Raw genomic sequence first — 20,823 nt, 5'->3', positions numbered from 1 at the left:
GGCCCCTCAACAAAAAAAAAAGCGAAAGATTGTAGGAGGGAATGCAGATAGCATTCCTGCTCCATTTTTATTTGAATGATTTTTTTGTGTTTTGTGACCAAAACGTGACAGCCGAGAGCTGTGACGGGCTGCTTTGAAGACAGATGTTGGCGTACTGTGAGTTTAAAAAAGGTACAAAAATATATTTATATAATCCCGCAGAGTGGCTCAGCCCATATTTAAGATGATCACAGGTGTGAGCAGGAAGAGCAGGAATGTTAAGTGGTGAGATTGGAGGAGTTTGGGGACTGAATGGTGAGAGGAATCATGGTGTGTGGTTACGAGACGGGACGGGACACGCCTCTGTCCTCGAGAAGCACCGTCACTCCTCCGGTCTGGACTTTGTTTGTTTGCGTCTTCCAGTCTGAACAACAACAAGATTTCAAACCCCCACAAGTTCCCTTGTCTTCAAAACACCAGTTGGCCTTATGGTTTAAAATCGGAACACATCCAGCCCTTCGGAGTACGACAAAATCACCAGATGTGATTAACTATATTTAAAAAAATGTGAAAGTTTAACCGCATCCTAAAAACAAACCTATTATCACGTGGGGGAAGAGACTTTTTAATATTTTGCAGACAGACTTAAAGAGCACTGGAGACGAGCTCTGATTAGACCTAGGCACTTGTTTTACAATATTTATTTGAATGTTTTTACGATCATCATTGATGGATAACTTGAATTTCTTTTCTATTTAATTTATTTGATGTCATTTTGTTTGGCCGTTTAGCAGTAAGAGGGCGTAGTCGTGTTTCACTCTGCAGTTTATGTCGCCAGATATTTTGTTCTAAAAATAAATATTTTGTTTTTTTCTTTACACATATTTCTTACACGACAAATGACCGGTTTTTTCCCCCGCTGCTCTCTAATCCATATGCTTTAAACTTGCACGTCCATTCGATTGCTAATGGCTGGCAAAGGCACCCGAACGCAGTCATCACCAGTCGAAGAGGAAAAAGCCCCTCTGTGATCGATTGAGTCGGTCTGGCGGCGCTGAAGCAGCCGCGTCCCACCCTGGACAGACTCAAGCAAACGCTCACAAGTATTTGGAAAGAATTCAGCTTTGATTTGACCCCGGGTCTGCGAGCAAATGAGTTCCAGCTGTACGTACGCGCTTACCGCCAAAGTCATTAGAAGCCAGAGCTCATAAAAGGACGACTTTATAGCTTTGGCCGCAGCACTTTCACATGCGCAATTTTTAATACGATTCAGAGGAATCTGTTTAAAACCTGCTTTGAAGTGTTTTTTTTTTTTTTAATTTTAAATTGTTTTTAAAGCACATCTTCCATCCACATGCAACCGATAGCTTTGATGTTGCTCTGATGTCTTCAGTTGGCAAAGCCCAGGCGAATGTGTCCCACGTGCCGGAGACCTTCAGCTGCTTCATGAACTACGATGTTTTAAAATGTCTTCTGATGTCACTGACTCCTGCTCCTCCTGTTTAATGCTCCATTACACATCCAAGCGATAAATGGTTTTCCTTCAACTACTGTAAGTGGAGACGCTGGAACTTGGTCCTGCTTTTTCATCAATGTGGGTTTCCATGAAAAGAAATGAATGGACACGTCTGGGATTTCTTTAACTGGACGCTCCAAGGATGTGACGCTGCTGCAGTTGGTCCTGTTCATCTATTACGCAACAGAAATCTGAATAATACGTTTCCTACTGTCATCACGGTTATTCACACGAACAAGCATGAGGTGCATTTATTTAAAAAAAAAAAAAACTGCAAAACATGTACAAATAACACAACGCGTCATTAAGTCCATTTCATGTGCATCTACTGTGGCTCTGGAGCTGTGTGAGGTGTTTGTGGACGGCCATGTTTCCCTGAAGCACTGTTAAACTGAATCCTGCTCTCTGACGTGGCGTATAGAATATATATATATATATATACACACTAAATACAGAGACGTAGTCAGGAAACTATCAGCAGATCGATCAAATGGCCTTTTTCCTGTCGGCCAGCGGGGCCTCGAGGATGTGAAAACAACAACTTACCATCAACATGAAGCTGTTTTTTTACACTGTACATCCTTAGTATTTTTACACAATGTATATGATGGGGATGCACATTATTTTCCTTCTTACAGACAGCTTCAATAAAGCACTACGTCAATCTGCTGCTATGAGGTCGACTCTTTATTGTCTGGCTACCAATACTATTTATCTTCTAAAACAAAAATATTTCCTGTTATAATAAACAATCTGTATAAATTCTATTGAAATGATAATATAGAATTTTCCAAAAAGCTCATTTTAGTTCAAGTGATTTTGCTTGTTCACTCCGTCGGAGTAAGATGATCACCCCACAGTAACAATGTAGCAATATATAAGATGGAATCTGACTTTTCAGTTCTGTCCACTAAACCTTGAGTGTTTACAATGTACCACAATATAAAAAGAATAAACACACTTCTTGTCCCCCTCAGTAAAAAAAAAACGACACACACACACACAAATACCAATTTGATGTGTTCTTGTCAACAAGAGATTTCTGACTTGAGATCCGGATCAAGCGACAGCAGGAGGAAAGGAGCAGGACAGACTCATGTGGACGCAGTGTTGACTCGTCTCTAGAAAAGACACACACACACACACACACACACACACACACACACACACACACACACACACACACACACACACACACACACACACACACACACACACACACACACACACACACACACACACACACACACACACACACACACACGACCCAATAGGAACAGAAAATCAACATGTTTTCAATCACTAGTCATGACGGGACAAACGTCTTTTTGAATTATGTACACACATTTTCATTAGAAAGACAAACCAACCCTCGCACTGTGTGTGTGTGTGTGTGTGTGTGTGTGTACCTCTGTGTGAAGCCTTTGCATCTCCTCAGTCAGCGTGTTTCTCTCCTGCATCAGCTGGTTCTGTTTGGCCAGCAGCTCACACACCTGCTGAGCGCTGCTCTGACAGTGACGGTCCAACTGCTGCAGCCTGCAACACACACACACACACACACACACAATATTGACAAACTGGCTGTGACGAACCAAATGTTGTAAATATTGAGAGAGAGAGATGGATCTACACGGAGACTTTTGATTTCACTGGACTTTGTGTTAACAACCACCACTGTGTACATAAATGTGTGTACTTTGTGTGTGTCCATCAGACGAGGTGATGCACGGTCTGAAAATTGAGAAACGCCCTCTTCTGACACACAGCACTTTGATCGGGCAAAACCAACCGAAATGATGGAAAAGTTGTGAAAAATCATAGGTCATACAAAGTATTTCATATTTTTTTCTAGCAATGAGAGATAAGTAGTATTAGTATTATAGTATTACCAGGATAAGCATTCCAAGCCAGCTTTGCCTTTTCAAATGCGATATTATAAACTGGTTATAAATTCCTAAAAGATTCCGACCATTGCCAAAGAACGTCATCCTTTCACAAAAGGAATAATCCGTAATTAGTCCACTCTGACACACAGTCACACATCATGCTCTCATACGGAAGATCAAACAGCACTTTATTCGCAGAGTGAATGCTTTTTCTTTACAATATAGACGGCACAACGTGTACTAGTAATGTTTCCTGCGGTGGTATCAGAACTTTTACTTGTCTCATAAACACCTCAAAGGGATCCTTCAATCAGACGGTTTGTTTCTAGGAACCAAAAGGAACCTCGAGGAAATATTCACATGAGCCACTCAGAGAAGGAATGTCTTCAATCGGGCTCAAGAGACAAGAGAAAAGAGGACGAGGGAGCGTCTCGGGGCGGAGAGACAGGGAGGGCTAGCTGGAGGGAGAGGGGGGGGGGGGGGGGACAGATGCCCTTGCCCTGCTGGTCATGTTGGCAGGGACAAGGCTGCGTGTGTGTGGGACAGACGGGGGAGGCAAACATCCCAACACAATCTGCTGCCCCCCCCCCCCTGCCCCCCCCATGACATTGTCTTCCACCGAAGGGTTTGATCCTGTCCCTACCTGTCCCTCTATCATCATCAACCTCCTCTCAGGAGCCTTTTACCCCCCCACACTGGGCGGTTAAACTTGGACCCGGAGGCTCTGTCCAGTCCTGGAGGCCGAGGGCGATGACTCCCCTTCCTCCGCCTGGAGATCCACAGCCGGCTGGCCGGCTGGCAAGCTGTCCCCCCCCCCCCCCCATCTTCCCCATCCACCCCCACCCGCCCTCCTACGCTGCCACTCGGCCCAACACAGCAGGGCAAACGCTACGTCACACAGGCCCCGCTGTGACGAGCCAAGACACAAGACAATACACAAATAGACACAACCGATGTGACGCGCGCGCGCACACACACACACACACACACACACACACACACACACACACACACACACACACACACACACACACACACACACACACACACACACACACACACACACACACACACACACACACACACACACACACACACACACACACACACACTCTTAAAGGTCAGGAGGAGAGCCTGCGGTGCTGAAGCTGTTACTGGTTGATGAGGGCAGCGTCGAGGCCCTCGGCTCCTCAGCACCAAACTCATCTGAGTCACCAAAACCTCGTCCAATCACGAGCTCCGAATGCATCGCAACCATCAACCATCGTCCCGGGGGGTGGGGGGGTGGGGGGGGGGTCCGTCCATCTCTTTGAGGGCCTCTGTGCCGATGACCCACTCCAGGGGATGGAGTGTGTTTTTCTTTGACCAACTCTTACAGGAATGAAGAGAGAGAAACACCAGCAGGTCAAACGTCACAGTACTGCTGAGCACCTCGTAAACACACAGTGTACAAACCAGGCAGCGACCTGCAGGAGGACCACCGGGGCGTGAACTGCAGGTTGGAAGCTGAAGGTTTCATGTCATGAAGTAACTAAAGCTTTGACCCTGGTGCGCACACACACACACACACACACACTCTCTAATCCACCTTGTGTCACCTTGTATACCCTGCCTCAGAGAGGGGGTGTATGAATGTGTGTGTGTGTGATTAAGGCAGCGCTACTTCCAGCAGCTAAAGCAGCAAATCCAATAACTGGCCTCTATTGACTGGCACACTCATTAATTAGGGCTTAATACGGCTTAATGCTCGGGGGCGCACACACACACACACACACACACACCTGGAACTGGTGATGAAGGAAGAGGCTTTGATAGATCTGCGGAGGGACTGATGGATGAAAGAATGTTGAGGTGAAGAACGAGCACAGGTGGAAGTGGGGGGGGAATAAGTCGGGTCATGGGTGTGTGTGTGTGTAAGGAGGAGGGGAGGGGAACCCCCCCCTGTGCTGACCCGGTGAGAGGACACCACCTGGTGGATCCCACGCATTACTGACACACAGAGACGCAACAACCTACACTGAAATAGCCCCCCCCCCCCCAAACACACACACACACACACACACACACACACACACACACACACACACAGTAAAAGCACGTTCTTTGCTGAGAGGCAGTTTGCAGTAATTTCCCCCGACGGCGCGACAATCAAAACGGCTCGCGATCCGCACGCCGCGTCTCTCCATCCGCTGCTGCTACCGAGGAGATTAATTACACCGCCGCCTCTCCGTGGTTCTACATCCGCCGTAGCCCACAGCTAGTGTCCAAGTGTGTGTGTGTGTGTGTGTTCGTTTACAGGTGGGAGCGCGCGTGTCCTAAAGGGAAAGCGCTAACGTCACGTTCAGAGAGGGGCGCTGACAGGAGATGGAGAAGACCTGGCGGCGGCGGGCGGCGGCGTTGCGGGTCTGTCGCTCAGCGGCCCCGCGCGACTGTGTGCGTTTCCGCCGCTCGACAAATCAGCGCGTTGAGGGCGTCGCCGGGAGAAAATATTTATTGGACAGTGCATACATTATCAAAACCACTTGAAAAGCAGCCACAGAGTGAAGTAAAGTCTCACTGCATGTTCTGCGCCTCTCCAGGAAGAAACCACTCGGCGCGGATGACGCCTGGAAATGAAGAGAAGGGAAGTTTGGATATGAATGGTGGCTTTAATGGGAGAAAGAATTTACTCCTTTATGTGAAGCAGGCAGGGGGGGGGGGGCAAAGAATTCAGGCAGACGGCCTTGGCTCGCCTGGCTACAACAACGCTGCCTGGGGCACGAAGGCTGAGACACACACACACACACACACACACACACACATTTTGCACAACCCCAGACCCACCATCACCACCCTCACACCCCAGCGCTCCAGCTACATCTTGGCTAGCTCACAACGTGCGTGCGCCTGAAGACCATGCCCCCCTCCGCAAGCCAGTTGTTGCACACATTTGACATGGGAGCACGGTTCTTCATTCACTTCCACATTGTTGACTTTCTGATCCTACTTTTACTACACACACACACACACACACACACACACACACACACACACACACACACACCTAATTTAACCCCTCAGCATCTTGCTTAAAAAGGACCGTTGGTGGCATTTAAATGACTGTTCATATTATACAGATAAAACAGATTAAACGGAAACCGGATTTAAATTAGTTAATACACAGATTATATATATATATATATATATTAGGGCCGGGACTCGATTAAAAATATTAATCTAATTAATTAGAGGCGTTGTAATTAATTAATCGAAATTAATCGCATTTTAATTGCATAAATATTTGACCTGAGAACAGTGAGAAGTAATTTTTTTCACATGCATTTTTACTTTTGTTCAACCAATTCCAGCGTGTAGAAATAGCATATTTAGAAATATAGTACTTTCAGAAATTCAGGTAGCCTATAGGTAAGTAGACCTTCTGTAAACTATGTTTTTTTAAGTAGACCAATACTTTCAAGTACATTCAGAACATTGGTTATTTTTTCAGAGGGTGGACTTAGTTACCCTGGTCCTTAAAGCAGTCATCTGGTGCAGTGTGGGTTGGGTGTGGGTCCTTGTACGTCCACGCTAGCTGCTAATTGTGTTGCGTTGAGGTGATACTTGAGGCTCGATGTGAATTCCTTGTTGCACAGCTTGCACACAACCAGGCTCTTATCGCCGCTTCCACCCGTGTGTTTATTATAAGATTTCCCATTCACGGGGCCACCCGACACAGTCTCGTCAGCTTCTTCGTTCATGTTCACTGTGGTTTGTTGTTGTCTGAAGTCATGAACGCTAGTTGGTGCTCCAGTATAATCGGTCCTCCGAAACTCATCCAGTGAGAAACGTTCCGCGGTGCAAAAAATAAGTGTAAGAATGCGTAAAAAATGTTTAATGTGTTATTTTTTGTGTAATTAATTAATCTTAATTCAGATTGTAATTAATTAATCGTAATTAACGCGCTAAAGTCCCGGCCCTAATATATATATACACACACACACACACACACATAAGTGTCTTGTGTTGCACACTAAAGAGAAGTTTGTAAATATTTTATGAATTTAATTTTAATTTTCATTGCATAAGTGGAAATCCATTTTTTTAACAATTGTTTAAAAAGCATTTTTACTCAAATATTTTGTGACAACGTAATCATTAACAAATTAATGTCATGTTCACTACACTACTACACTAATTGCTTGAATCAATATTTGAGCAGCATTATGCCCACTTTACTCATAAAACTACATTTTAACCAGAGAGGTTTGTCTGCTGTGTAAAAACCGACATTCATATCTATTAAATTATACAAATACAAACTGTGCTGCATTACAGAATGATAGTTATTACCTTGTGGGGAAGCTCATTACAAATGATTGTGCTCGTACAGTAACTTGATCAAGCAATAGATGTTTTGCCCCTTAAATTTTAAATGATAACAGCTAAATATATTTTAATTAAGCTGCAAAAAAAAAAAAAGAAAACCACACACATCTGTTCCTTTACTTATTTTGGTCTATAATATTTGTTGCTCTCGTGTTTGTTGCCATCTGGCCTGCTAGATATATCGTGCTAAGTGCTTTTATTGTGAAAAATTATATGTACTGACTGATGTAAGTAAATATATTTATTTAATCAGGAACTTTAGTTTTGTATAAAATTATTAGTGAGCTAAATCCCTTTTCTTTTAATACTGGTGTTTTTTGAATGTCATCTATTTGAAACCAATTTTATTCTTTGAATTACAGTTGAGTGTCACAATTTGTAAAATCAATGTGCAGAGATTTAGATTCAAAGTAGTAAAATACAAGTGGTTTTGTGACTTTGAAAAAAAGATCAGATATGAAGCTAGCTGATCCAAGAGTAATTGATTGATTAAAGACATTAAGATCAAAGATGGATAAGACAAATATCAAGCCCTACAGTATAATGATAGTGTGATTAAAGAATTCACATTAAATAACATTAAATAGTGGTTTTCACAACAGAATATCATGTGAAATGTATACGTGTTGTATGATATTCTGGGAAATTTCTGTCAAAACTGAAATATATATGTTGTCGGCCAATTGTAAATTAACTAAAATCTCAGTTTTTAACTCTATCATTACAATTTTAACATGGTGCATTTATCCAGAAGCTAAACACGCTGTGCTAACAAGTATAAAGTTCACGTATTACTGCATAATAATAACTGAAAAGGTGATACAGGAAATACCTTTAAAAGGTGTGACACCTTACAACGAGATCCTTCATCTTTAGGAGTTAATGAACATCAGCACGTCGACCAGAATCCACACCAGATCAAAATGAGTCGCCCTTTGAACAGAGCTCTCAAAGTCAGGAAGGAATTCAGGCCTGAAGCCGGACTCTGCTTTCATTCCTCCGCTCTATCAACAGCTTTTACAGCATCCATCACACGTCGAGGAGTTCGCCGACAACTCGGCAGAGTCGTGCCCGGGAGTGTTTTGCTCCGCTGGCGTTTAAAGCTGCTCTCGCTACTTTTAACATTTCTCCAAAGAAGGGGCAGGTGTTTCCGCACTGGTTCTCTAGTTGTAGTTTTATGAAGCAGTGTCAGCGAGTGTCATCGACTGGGGCGCGGGATGTGACGCTTTGCACAGTTAATGCTCCAGCTTGCCAGCCTCTGGCTACAGCCCGACATCTGAGCCGCAAATCTGTGCGTCTGTGTCTGTGTGTGTGTGTGTGTATGCGTGCGTGTGTGTGTGTGTGTGCGCGCGATAGAGCTGTAAAGCCACCGTTTGACAATGCTCTTTCAGCAGGCCGCCCCGCGGTCGCTCCCGGCTACAGAGGCCAGCTGGGCGACGCGGAGATGGAAACGCCGAGAAGAGACGGGGAGGAAGATGAAGGGGAAGCGAGGACGACTGATCAGCGCCACCCAGAGAGGGCGGAGCAAACTGCGCCCCGACGCGGCGGGAGATTTCCCCGCATTTACATTCACTCATTGGTTCAAATCTAAATCGACTTGGATATTTATGCAAAGTAGTACGTTTTACCCAATTATACCAAATGTAACTTTTTTTCGAAATGTTCTTAAATATCCAGCATTTTTTGGTCAGATGCTTAGAAAAAAAACAACCATTTTTCGACCCTGTCGCGACTTCCCTTTAACGCTCAACTTTTCTTCCAGGATAAAACGGCATAAAGCGAAGCGCCTCTATTGTGTGTCTCATGAAGACAACTCAAACGTTTGTGACCAGTGTAAATCTCTCAGTAAACAGCAGTGATGCGAACGTTCACATGCAGCTCACACGGCTTCTTCTTGATCGTCTTCCTCCCGGCTTTCTCCACATCTCACTCTTTTTAGCGGGCCTCCATCTCTCAGATCACACACACACACACACACACAGTTGCAACTCATCACACACACAGATGCCCACAAACATACCCGTGTGAGACACACACACAGATGAGACAATTAAAAGCTGTCCTGTTTCTTCTTCTTCCAGACTATGCCAACTTCATTTGCAAATGAAAAGTTTTTTTGCAAGGAGCGTTCTTTTTTGCTTCTGGGGCATGGCAGCACGCTGTGCGTTTGGGGGTTGGGTTGAGAAGAGGGTGACAGAGGGTGTGTGTGTGTGTGTGTGTGTGTGTGGCAGGGGCCCAGATGAAGCAGCCCGTGCCCGGGGCCTCGCTGTCCGCCCGCGGTAGCAGCAAGCCTGTTCCTTCTTCCCCGGCCCGCCGCGACCATTTGTTCCATTAACCAATCTCCTGGAGCCCCTGGTGCAAACACACACACACACACACACACACACACACACACACACACACACACACACACACACACACACACACACACTTAAACAACTGCTTGCACAGCTCATACCACACATGGCCCTCCATCCCTCCTCCATCCCTCCCACCCTCCACTGCACCGCTCCAGACGCGTGCACCATCTTTCTTGGCGGAGGCCATATGGCCCGGTGAAGCCTGTGGATCTACAGGCACATCTGCGTATATGTTGCTGCTCTCCTTAAGAGGAGCTGTGTGCTCACATAAACACACTGCATGCACACGCACACCCAGGGCTGACAAACGAACTCCGCTGTCACAATGTGTGCTTAAGCTACGGCGGTGTGTGTGTGTGTGTGTGTGTGTGACCTCAGTGTGTACATGCATAGTGATAATTGGGGAAACAGCCTGTGAACAGCTGTGGGGTGAGAAAAGGTTGCGTGGTGTTTGGTACAGGAAGCAGAGGGGAGGAGGAGGAGAAAGTGGAGAGCAGTTAAGTTAGCGGATGGGAGGAGAGAGAGACGAAAGGGAAGAGACATACGTAGAAGAGGATGAGCACACAAAGTTTAAAAAAGTAGGAAATATGAAATGAGCCGCGATAACTTTCTCACTGAGATCTCCCTTGTTTCTTTCTTCGTTAATCAAATGTTTCGCTTTTCACGCAACAACAGATTATATTAGTTGTGACTATTGGGATCTCTATTCAGCTTCTAATAAAATATGAAATGATATCCATCCATCCCCTGCATTTTTTTCCCTTCGTCACAAACCTTCCTGAGAAGCTATAGGTCCTTTTAGTCAACTTTAAAGAAATGTCCATTTTACTGCCACCATAATTGGACTAATTACTTGGTTAAATGTCACCAATCAAAGCAAGAGTCTGACGAATAAAAAGAGATGACGTGGAAGAGTTAGAATAAAACCCTTTCCAGTTAGTTACTTGTGTAAAATATGCTTGTGACTAAAGAAACACCGGCTTCTCACAACTCTCCGTTCTATCCTTCCACTTCGAGGCATTCAAATAAAAAATAAAAAACACCACAGACACAGTGAATTAAATAATGAAATGGTGCAGCAAAACATTGTGTGCTAAAAACCCCTGTGTAGCTTGGCAATCAGCTCGCCCATTTAAAAATAAATCAAGCTGATTTTCCAAATGTTTTGTGCGTGGTGCGCTGTTGCCGCTCTTCGCAGCACAGATTGCAGGCCGATGGAGAGGCTGTGGGGAGGGGAGCGCCGCTCCATCATCGAACCCACTTGCACCAGCTTGTTAACACGTACACCTTAACCCCCGAGCGGCGCGGCGGGGGGGGGGGGGGCGCCCACCGAGCGCTCGGGGGACCATCCGACGTATACATGTGTGTATATTTAGCCCATGTACGGGGCGCAGGGAGAACAAGACTGACTCACTGAACCACGCACACATGCGATGTGGCATCGCCGCGCGCCATAAAGGGAGACGGTTCGGCCTCCGCGGCTCAATTCAGACAGCAGCGCCGGCGACACCGATCGCTGCCGGGGGATCGCTGTGCAGTTCAAAAGATGAATTCAAATAATCACTGTGAAAAGGACATACTTTAAGCAGGTTTTGCACCGGTGCCACAAATACCACCAGATGCTGAGAAGCCAAGCACCAGCTGCAGAGTGGATCATGCCTCTCTCGCCTTCCCTTCTCTGCACTGTAACTCCTTACAATAAACCCCCTAGAATAAAACATAGAAATCATGCTTTTATTTACTACTCAAAGTAATAAATGCATTCCAAAAACATAGTTTCGACCAAAACCGTTATCTCCGGAAAGTGACACAAAGAAATGTGGTCAAGCAGCTCAACGGTCGCTGCAGGAGTGACCTCATGTGGAGCTGAACTCAGGAGATTTTTCTGAAATATCAGGAGGATTAATCAAGCGAGTAAGTGTCAAAGCAGAAAATAAAACTCACTAAATGCCAAGAGTGATTATCGTGGTTCAGTTGGGAGAAGGGAGAAGTTAGGTGCCAACTTCCCAGCCAATCCACTTTTGGCAGACAGATTCCTACTCTGCCGAACCTCCTGAGAACACGCAAGAGCCACCAATACACACACACACACACACACACACACACACACACATAAAACATACCAGCGCAACATATGCGCGAAAACGTACAGAATATTCATGCTTCACACCCCTCGACAACTTGGGATTGTTTTTTTTCGGGTTTATGAAACGCACAAAAGGAGTCGCGCACACGAGCCGGAGACAGCTGTGACTCGGTAAACTTTTCAGGTGTTTTTTGGCAGCATGTGACTGTCGACAGGTTAACGCCGGTGGGTGGTAGACAATATGTAGTGTGTCGGTGACGGAGCGGGAGGAAAAGGTGCGCGGTTAGGGACTTTGTGTAAGAGGAAGGGGGAGTCGGGTTGTGGGGGGGGGGGGGGGGTACCGGGGGACTTAGAGCGCACAGTGGGGCAACACCCACACACCCTCGCCCGCATTGGCAGAGCCGCGCTGTATGCCAGGCGCCCTGTGGAGACACACACACACACCAACTGGGCTCCACACTTATGGAGACGCCCGCATCATACACGCACCTTCTCACACACACACACACGCGCACCCCCCCCACACACACACACACACACACAGTAGCATGAGCCAAATACAGAGCCACTTTTAGCTGAAGTTTTTATCAGCCAAGCCCCCGAAAATCAGATCCTTACATTCCACTTAGAGCAGTGGATTTACTTTATGCCTTTTTAAATTCAGCTTAACAATAGGAAGTGTACAAAATGTGTAACATTACAAATTGCCCTCAAAAAGCACTCACACACGAAGGAAAAATGCGATAACAACTTTGTGGTCAATAGTGCAGAAAGCCCATCACGACTTGAGTGAAAGGCTGAATTATGGAGTGTTGTCAGACTGTTTAAAGGTGGTCTTTGGGTTCAGTCACCGAACCAGTACAAGTTTATCATGAATTTGCTGCTTGTTAACTTCAGAACCCATTTCACATTTGTGACATTAAACCCCTAAACCCCTTACAATTCATGTAAGGATGAAACTGGTTCGGGATGTAATGTGAGGGAAAGTGCACTCGTTTTTTTTTTTTTTTTTTTGTAAAAGCTTGGAGCCAGATTTTTGAAAAATGGAAAGAAACTAGAAAGCACTTAAACATTTATCTCCAACATGGCTGCTGTTATTGTAGTAATGCAAAAATATACACATGGGCCAGTTTTCATTGAAATGCTTGTTCTAGTGGGAGTAAAATAGTTTTTTAAACTTCACTGAAAAACATCTACACCACTTGGATATACAAAACCAGTAATCCCAGGATGTGTGGCTGTGTGTGTATTTGTGTACCTGTCCTTCATGCGCTGGTGCATGCGGCCGTGCTGGACACACTGGTGCTCCAAGTCGGAGCAGCGAGCTCTCAGACTCCTCACCGTCTCTTCAAGGTGCTGCTTCTCCAGGGCCAGCTGCTGCAGCGCTCCCCTGTGAGCGCACGCACACGCACACACACACACACACACACGCGCTACAATTTCAACCGTTACATGTACAACACAGCAGGCGAGAAGAATCAAATACTAAATGGTGTTTTACTAACTAATGATTAAGAGTAACACTTTCTACATCAGTCTTCACAAAGGCAAAAATAAACACATGAAATGAAGGCGATATAAATGAAATACACAAAACAGTCTTTGCTGAATACAAAAGACCTGGCGACCTAAGATCTTTGGTTATAACTTGTATGTTTGCATTGAAACTCTCTCCTCATGCACACAAAGGTTTATGGGTCACACGTGACTCATGTTGAATTCTATCACCGTATACTGACAGGTGTCATTTTGTGCATTATTAGATGTACCTAATAAACCGGAGTGTGTAATTAAAGTAATGCATTTTTGAGTAAAAAGATGACTCCTAGTTGTCCATTGATAAACGGACATCATATATACCGACACAATCCACTCCGCTTTAGAAGGACAGTCATCAAGACTGAGAAACAACCGTTTTCTTTTCTTTTTTTTGATAAGCCACCAGAGACACAGATGTGTGAAAAGAAGAGACGTGCTCTGCACCGCTGTGGCTGCACGACGCTGCACGGGCCGATCGGTGGGAGCGGCTGAAAACGTCTCCGCGAAACCTGGCTTAGCCCGGTCCGGCCCGGCCCGGCTCGGCCCGTGCAGCAGGGCTTTAACCGCTACAACAGGCTCGGACTCCAGGAGTCTCAAACAGCCTGAAGCACAGAACACAACACAGCAACACCGCACTGCTGCTAAACTACACAACACACACACACACACACAACACACAACACACACATTCAGCAGATGTAGGCTATGAGACTTTGTTTCCATAAAAACAAAGAACACACATTCAAGGTGGCAGTTATTACTGTGTACATACATGTGTGTACTTAGTATGGATGTCCACCCGGAAGGGAGAACACAGCGGGGTGCATGAGTGTGTCTGTGTGTGTGTGTGTGTGTGTGTATATATTGTCTGCACATGTCCTGTGGATGGTGAGGCCAGTGCGATCTGGCTGGGCCAGATTGGGGGCTGTCATGTGACTAATGCAGCACAGCTCCAACAGCTGACAGGACAGTGGACCATGGGTCACTCACACACACACACACACACACACACACACACACACACACACACACACACACATCAACCAAGTACACAAACACGCAGGCGGCCCAGATGGAGAGCTGTGCCGGCCTGCTGTGACTACTGTAGCATCAGGTTAACAAGAAAACAGGTCAGGCTGGAAAGCAGCGTGTTGACGTCCTCCGCCCAAACAGCTCGGGGAGGAGGACGCGTCGTGAAACGATGGCGTCCAGCAGACGGGGGAAGCAAACTACGGAGGGAATAAATAACTGGAAACAACAGGCTACGCTTATCAACACCAGCAGACTCAGCCTCGGAGCACAATTGAGTGATTTAATGTTTAAACAAAAAAAAAAAAAATGCAGACCTGCTACTTTCAGTCAGTTCTTCCAGCCGGACTCCCAGCGAGCAGCACTCCTCCTTCAGCCTCCTCATCAGGGAATTCTGGGAACTCAGCAGACCATCCAACTCTTCGACTGCAATGGATTTTGGGAACGTTTTTCTCAAGTTACCAATGATGCTGTTATCAGACACAGTATACAGAGGGAAAAGAGGCTCATTCACAACGTAAATGCAAAAAGACACAGATCTTAGGGATTCTTTCTGATGTACGTATTTCCTATGTCTTGTTAAATTGTATTCTTCATTTTAGTGTAGCACAGAAAATAATTTTTTTTATTAATGCCCAAATTAAAATTAAAAATGATCTTCCTCGTGGTCAAGCTTTGACTCAATGAGTGGCCTCATGGATACTCATATTAACACATGAAGTACATTTGCAAAGCAGGTCCACCAAACGACCTCACACACCAGAGGAAAAACATCTACGATATGGACAGATCAATCAAAGCTACTTTTAGCAAATACTGCAGAAAAAAGCGAGGTACTCGTCTCTTTGAATGTATTCCCAAAAACACTCGCATTAAAAATCGAAACTGTTCAAATAACAGGCAGAAATACACGGAGCAAAAGCGCGAGCGCTTCGAATGGCGAATGCAGCGAGTGTGAGAAGCAGCGGGTTGTTTGAACGCGCTTTCCTTCTCCCTTCCACCCCTCGTCCGCTCATGGGGGGCCTCTTTCTGAACAATCCAACACTGGGCTTTCATCGCTCCTTTGAAATAATCCACGTTCCGCTCTCCAACATATGTCTCCTCTTTTAAAATAACAATGGCTGCCGTTTGGATACAGGCAGTGATCCACCTGCTCCAGCATTCTGTCAGTCGACCGAAACCAAAAACACTCGCAGTCTTTGAAAAGCAGCTCATACTTCTGAAGTTTTTTTTTTTTCTTCATATATTCAGCTATTTTTTTTTTGTTGCATAAAGGCAATATTGGAAAGGAAAGAAAGATGATGGCATGCAACTGTGCTATGAAACATAATATTACCCTGCAGGCTCACCCTAGACTTTGTCACTTATGATTATGACTAGTACGGGTGTCAGGGTCGATGCCCACTGATGTGTCACATGATATTTTTCACTTTGTACTGGCTTCGTCGTGCATCTTTAAAGCGATTTATCATCGAAGCTTCCATTACGCTCAATACAGCCTCTGTCCCCAGATCGCCAGACCAAAATAAAGCATGGTGGGCCTAAGCTGGGTACAACAGAGCATGAAACTAAATTACACAAACAACTGAGACGTGCGCACGCGCTCATACCCAACAAAGTTTGGTCAGTGCTGGAAAAGTTGCATGAAGAATGCTAATTAGCTGAACAGGCTTTGAATGCGTCTGGCCATGCGTAGGCCAAAAAGAACCCTGGGACACAGAAACACAGCAGAACTGGCACTGGAAACAAACAGAGAGAAATGAGCGAGGGGAGGGATGGAGAGAAGAAGCGTGGCGGGCAGGGAGGGAGGGGAAACAAATATCTGATATCATCTAGAGGCTGCTTTTCTGCATTTAGTCAAAAAAGAAACATGAAAAAACAAAAGATCTGAAAAAAGGTGGGAAGGAGGAGAGAAGAACGGGGGGTTGGTGGTGGTGGTGGTGGTGGTGGGGGACGGGGGGGGGACGGGGGGGGGCGGGCGGATGGATGGAAGGACAAACGAACGGACAGAGAGGCGGGATTTGGAGAGCAAGAAAGCTAATTATCTAGCTCGTCTGTTGGGCTGCACGGGGAGAGGAAGTGATGCGAGCCACTAAAGGACGTCCACCCCTCCATCCCCTCCCCATCCACAGTGTCCTGCTGTGCTCTGATGTCAGCTCTCTTTAGACAACATGTGTGCTGCCGACATACGCCAGAAACAAACCCTTTGTTTACCCCCCCCCCCCTCTCTCCATCCATCCCTCCTTTCCCCCCTCTGTACCGTCCATCTTTGTTCCGCGTACCAGCAGGCTCCCCGCTTGTTGAAGGGAACCACAGGTAAACAAACAGAACGGAGAAGGGGAGGGGGGGGGGGGGGAGGGGTTGAAGGTGGGTGGATGCTTTGAGGGTTGGAGGGGGAGGGGGGGGGGGGGGGGGGGGCGGGATCCAGATGGTGCCACAGATGTGCTAGCAGCAGCAGCTCTGCTGTGCAGACAGACAGGACGCTCTGAGCTGGGTGTCTCTGCTCCGCTCCCTTCACCTTCCCTCCGCTCTTCCCCGCTATTCTCTCTCCTCCACTCACGGCTTCTGATCTGCTCTTTTGAGGTCACTTCAGCTGTAACAATTTGTGTTGCTGTCCGTCTCCTCCCAATCTGGCCATGTTGTGTCGGTGGGGAGCGAGGCGGCACACTAAGAAGGATAAAACACCCTTCAACTGGAAGATGCAGGTTCAAGACCCTGTGTGGGAGACGGGATCCGCCCCGCTGAAGTGTCCTTGAGGAAGAGAAGGAGATCCTCCCAGCTCAAGGCTGTGCTCCATCCGGTTCAGTTATGCTTTGTTCTGCCCCCCCCACCCTCCCACATACCACCCTCCCCTCTGCGTAAGACCACTAATAACCCTGTGCAGTGCCCAACAGTAACCCTTAATGGCATATTTAAGGACCTGCTGCACCGTTAGATGTTCTCAACTGTGTGTGGCTCATTAAGTGGGGCCTCTGTTGGAAGTCTGACCCCCAATGTCCACCTGACACTTTATATAGATACAGACATTAGGATACGTTTATTGCAGTTGGGTAGCTGAAGTGGAGGTAATATCCGTGAAGTGGGGGGGGGGGGGGGGGCACTCACCTCTCTGCTGGTGTCCAGCCTCCGTTTGCTCCAGCAGCAACGTCAGCTCTCTCTCTCGCTCACGCGCTGAAAGGCACGCTGACGCCATTTCCTCCTCGCGAGCCCGCTCTGAGCTCTCTCTGGCCTGTCTGGAGAGGAGGACCGGGGTGTTAAAAGTGGAAAATGTCAGCATGTCAACACAGTGAGCTACAACGACCGTCTTATGCAACGGACTGTGACTTAAATATAGGCTGCTTTCATTCAAATGTTTTACATTGACATGTTTTACATTTTGATTCCGAAATTATGCATTTGACATTAAAAACAAACTGCATAGTAGCTAAAACATGCATTGGTTCAGTAACCTGTTTGGAATACATGTGATCAATTAGTGCATTTCTAATAAATTCCTTCATACATTGCAACCGTTTCTAATGAAAGAGGTTGTGAGGTAGACTTAAATGTAGAGATAGAACAGGAGGAGAGTAAACACAGTACAAACAAGTGAATGGGGGGGGGGGGGAAGAACAGAGAGAATGACAGAGGACTCGAGGGGGGGGGGGGGGGGGGGGGTAGAAGGGTAAAAGGGCTCAAAGACCCCCGAGTGAGGCTGCAGCTGTCTACGAAACACCGACACTCGCACAAATACAACGGATCATTTCAGGCTCCTTTGCATCTCTGCAGTGGCGGTCGGCCCTGAGGTATCGGAGGCTCTGCCTGAGCTGAATTTAGTCTCCGTTAATGTGAAAAGCATTCAGCTTCCAGCCACATCATCCCCGAAAAAAAACACACGTAGCCATACATTAGCGTGTCATCAGTTGATCGCACGAGGCCTACATCAGGATGGCTATGACACATTTGACAGAAACCAATCAGTTCTGATCTCCACACTTGTGCGTCTGATTATCAAACGCAGACTAACGTGGCTTTTCAAAAGCACTGCATTTCCCTACTCTTTGAACCACCAAACTTTTCAAACTCAACCAAGTCCAAATGTGACCAAACAACAGAGGGAAAAGACAAAAGGAAAAAATAAACTACAAAGAGAGGGAAAAAAAAAACCGAACAGATAAACAGAACTCTTCCTGAAGTCCAAAGGCGCTAATGAAGAGAGAATTCTCCAGTTTAAGTGAAAACTTTTCTCCCCTACAGCGCTTGGCCTGCATCTCTAAAGTGACCGCGTCTGTCTGTTCCTTCGTGTGTGTGTGTGTGTGTGTGTGTGTGTGTGTGTGTGTGTGTGTGTGTGTGTTCTCCTGCTGTCCTGCTGTCTGGGGTGTGAAAGCGGGTGGCGGGTGTGCAGGGGACACAAGGAGACTGTGTGTGTCTGTACTCGTACGAGTGTGTGCGTGTGTGTTTGAGAGTGAATGAACCCCCGCTGGGCTTGAACAGCAGCCTGAGCCACCAAAGCGCACACCAGGGCTCAGCGGGAGATGGCGGGCAGGCGTTGCCAGCCATTTGGTCCTGCAAAAGGTTCCAGGGGGGCCGTGTGTATTTGCGTACGCCTGCGTGTGTGCGTGTGGGTTTGTGAGCGGTTTGGGGTTGGGTGCGTGGGGGGAGGAGGGAGGGGCGGAGAGTCACACCAGACCTGTTTACCCACCAATTAGCATCAGACAGGCCGCCAGAAAGTTCCAGCAGTCGGCATTAGAGCGGTGGCGGTGGTGAGGGAGCGCAGAGCGATGAAAAACAAGAAGAAACACAGAGAGCGACACATTTGGCATCTGTTTGGTTTTGATGAACTACTGAACCAACATTTAAGTTAACAACTTAATAAAGTTGTACGCAACAGAGCAGAGGACACGGGGGGGGGGGCTTTATTCCAGGGGACCACCGCGGTCGATGTGGTACGACCGGAGGGTCGGAAGCCCCATTGAGGATCCAATCGAAGCTCGGGAAGTCAGGCTTGTGAGGTCCTGCGCCCTGCGCCATTTTGTATCCCAAATCCAATCCGACGCGCTCCGCCGGCAGACTGTGGTCAGAAAATGGCCGCTGATGAGCACTGTCAAATTAAAGCATAAAAAAAAATTTTAAAAAAAGAGAAGCCCCCGGAGCGAGCGTTTAAGGGGCGACGGGGTAGAGCAGAGGCTGAATATGTGGCGCTGGCGCTGGGCAAGTCTCCCTGGACAATAATCTGCCTTCCAGCTAAGTGGTGAATGGGCTCTGGGTTGCTGCCTGTGGCAGGCGCTCCTCTTTGGGCCTAGGAGGCAGTGGGCTGAATGTTCAGTTAGCGGCTAGCCCGGGCCTGTTTGTATACGCCTGGCCTGATGCACTGCAGGACAGCTTGATAAGTGTGGCGAGAGCCGCACGGGCCAGCGGCCTAAAGGTGGGCTGGAATAGCTCTGGGGCCGCGGCCAGGTACAGTGGCTGCTGGGTAAGTGGGGGGGGGTGGCAGAGGCGGCGGCGGTCGGCTGGCTGGAGCCGCGAGGAAGACGAGGGGGGCCCAGTCTGCGCGGGCTGCCTAAGTGGGCACTATTCAAGCTGTTGCCCATTAGATGTGGGGTGCCAGGGCCTGACCGAGCACAGAGTTTGCCGCACCCCCCCCCCCCCCCCCCCCCCACGGCGCAGCCGGCATCCCGCGCCAGAACCGCCAAATGCCGCGGTTTATCAGAGAACGAGCACAAATTGGAGTCAGACGGTGGACTTGGAGGAATTGGAGACGTTCGCCAACGCCAGACACCACCGGCCCGCTGTTTGGACTAAAGTAAAATGGACCAAACTCCCTTCCAATAAACACAATGTCACTTGTATACACACACGCACACACACACAAAGTAAAATCATACAGAGTAGGTACACACACCAATGATGAAAAATGAGTAAGAAACATCAACAAAAAAGTTTTGGAATAAAGACGAATGGAAAACTGAAGAGAACAATTCGTCAAATAAATGCATATTCATAAGTATGTCCAGAGAGACATTCCTGGGTTGTAAAATAAAGGTGCGAAAGGAACACACAGGTGAACAGATTGTGAACTCAGCC

The 20,823-nt window shown here is 47.0% G+C and overlaps 1 protein-coding gene across 1 annotated transcript in view; it reads right to left on the bottom strand.

The window, feature by feature from the left end:
* Nucleotides 1-1,737: 1,737 nt before the first annotated feature.
* The window catches only part of sdccag8 (SHH signaling and ciliogenesis regulator sdccag8), a 34,650-nt gene continuing 15,564 nt past the window's right edge, over nt 1,738-20,823 (bottom strand). Inside the window, exons 14-18 of the mRNA XM_037465098.2 lie at nt 17,866-17,993; nt 15,078-15,186; nt 13,451-13,582; nt 2,905-3,031; nt 1,738-2,616 (exon numbers count right to left, since the gene is read on the bottom strand). Of these exons, the coding sequence (XP_037320995.2) occupies nt 2,590-2,616; nt 2,905-3,031; nt 13,451-13,582; nt 15,078-15,186; nt 17,866-17,993 (523 nt within the window). The 3' untranslated portion in view covers nt 1,738-2,589. The remainder of the gene's footprint in view (nt 2,617-2,904; nt 3,032-13,450; nt 13,583-15,077; nt 15,187-17,865; nt 17,994-20,823) is intronic.

This window comes from Pungitius pungitius, chromosome 13 (genome assembly GCF_949316345.1).
Source record: "Pungitius pungitius chromosome 13, fPunPun2.1, whole genome shotgun sequence".
In the NCBI taxonomy this organism is placed as follows: Eukaryota; Metazoa; Chordata; class Actinopteri; order Perciformes; family Gasterosteidae; genus Pungitius; species Pungitius pungitius.
This window is presented reverse-complemented; position numbering and strand designations above follow the sequence as displayed.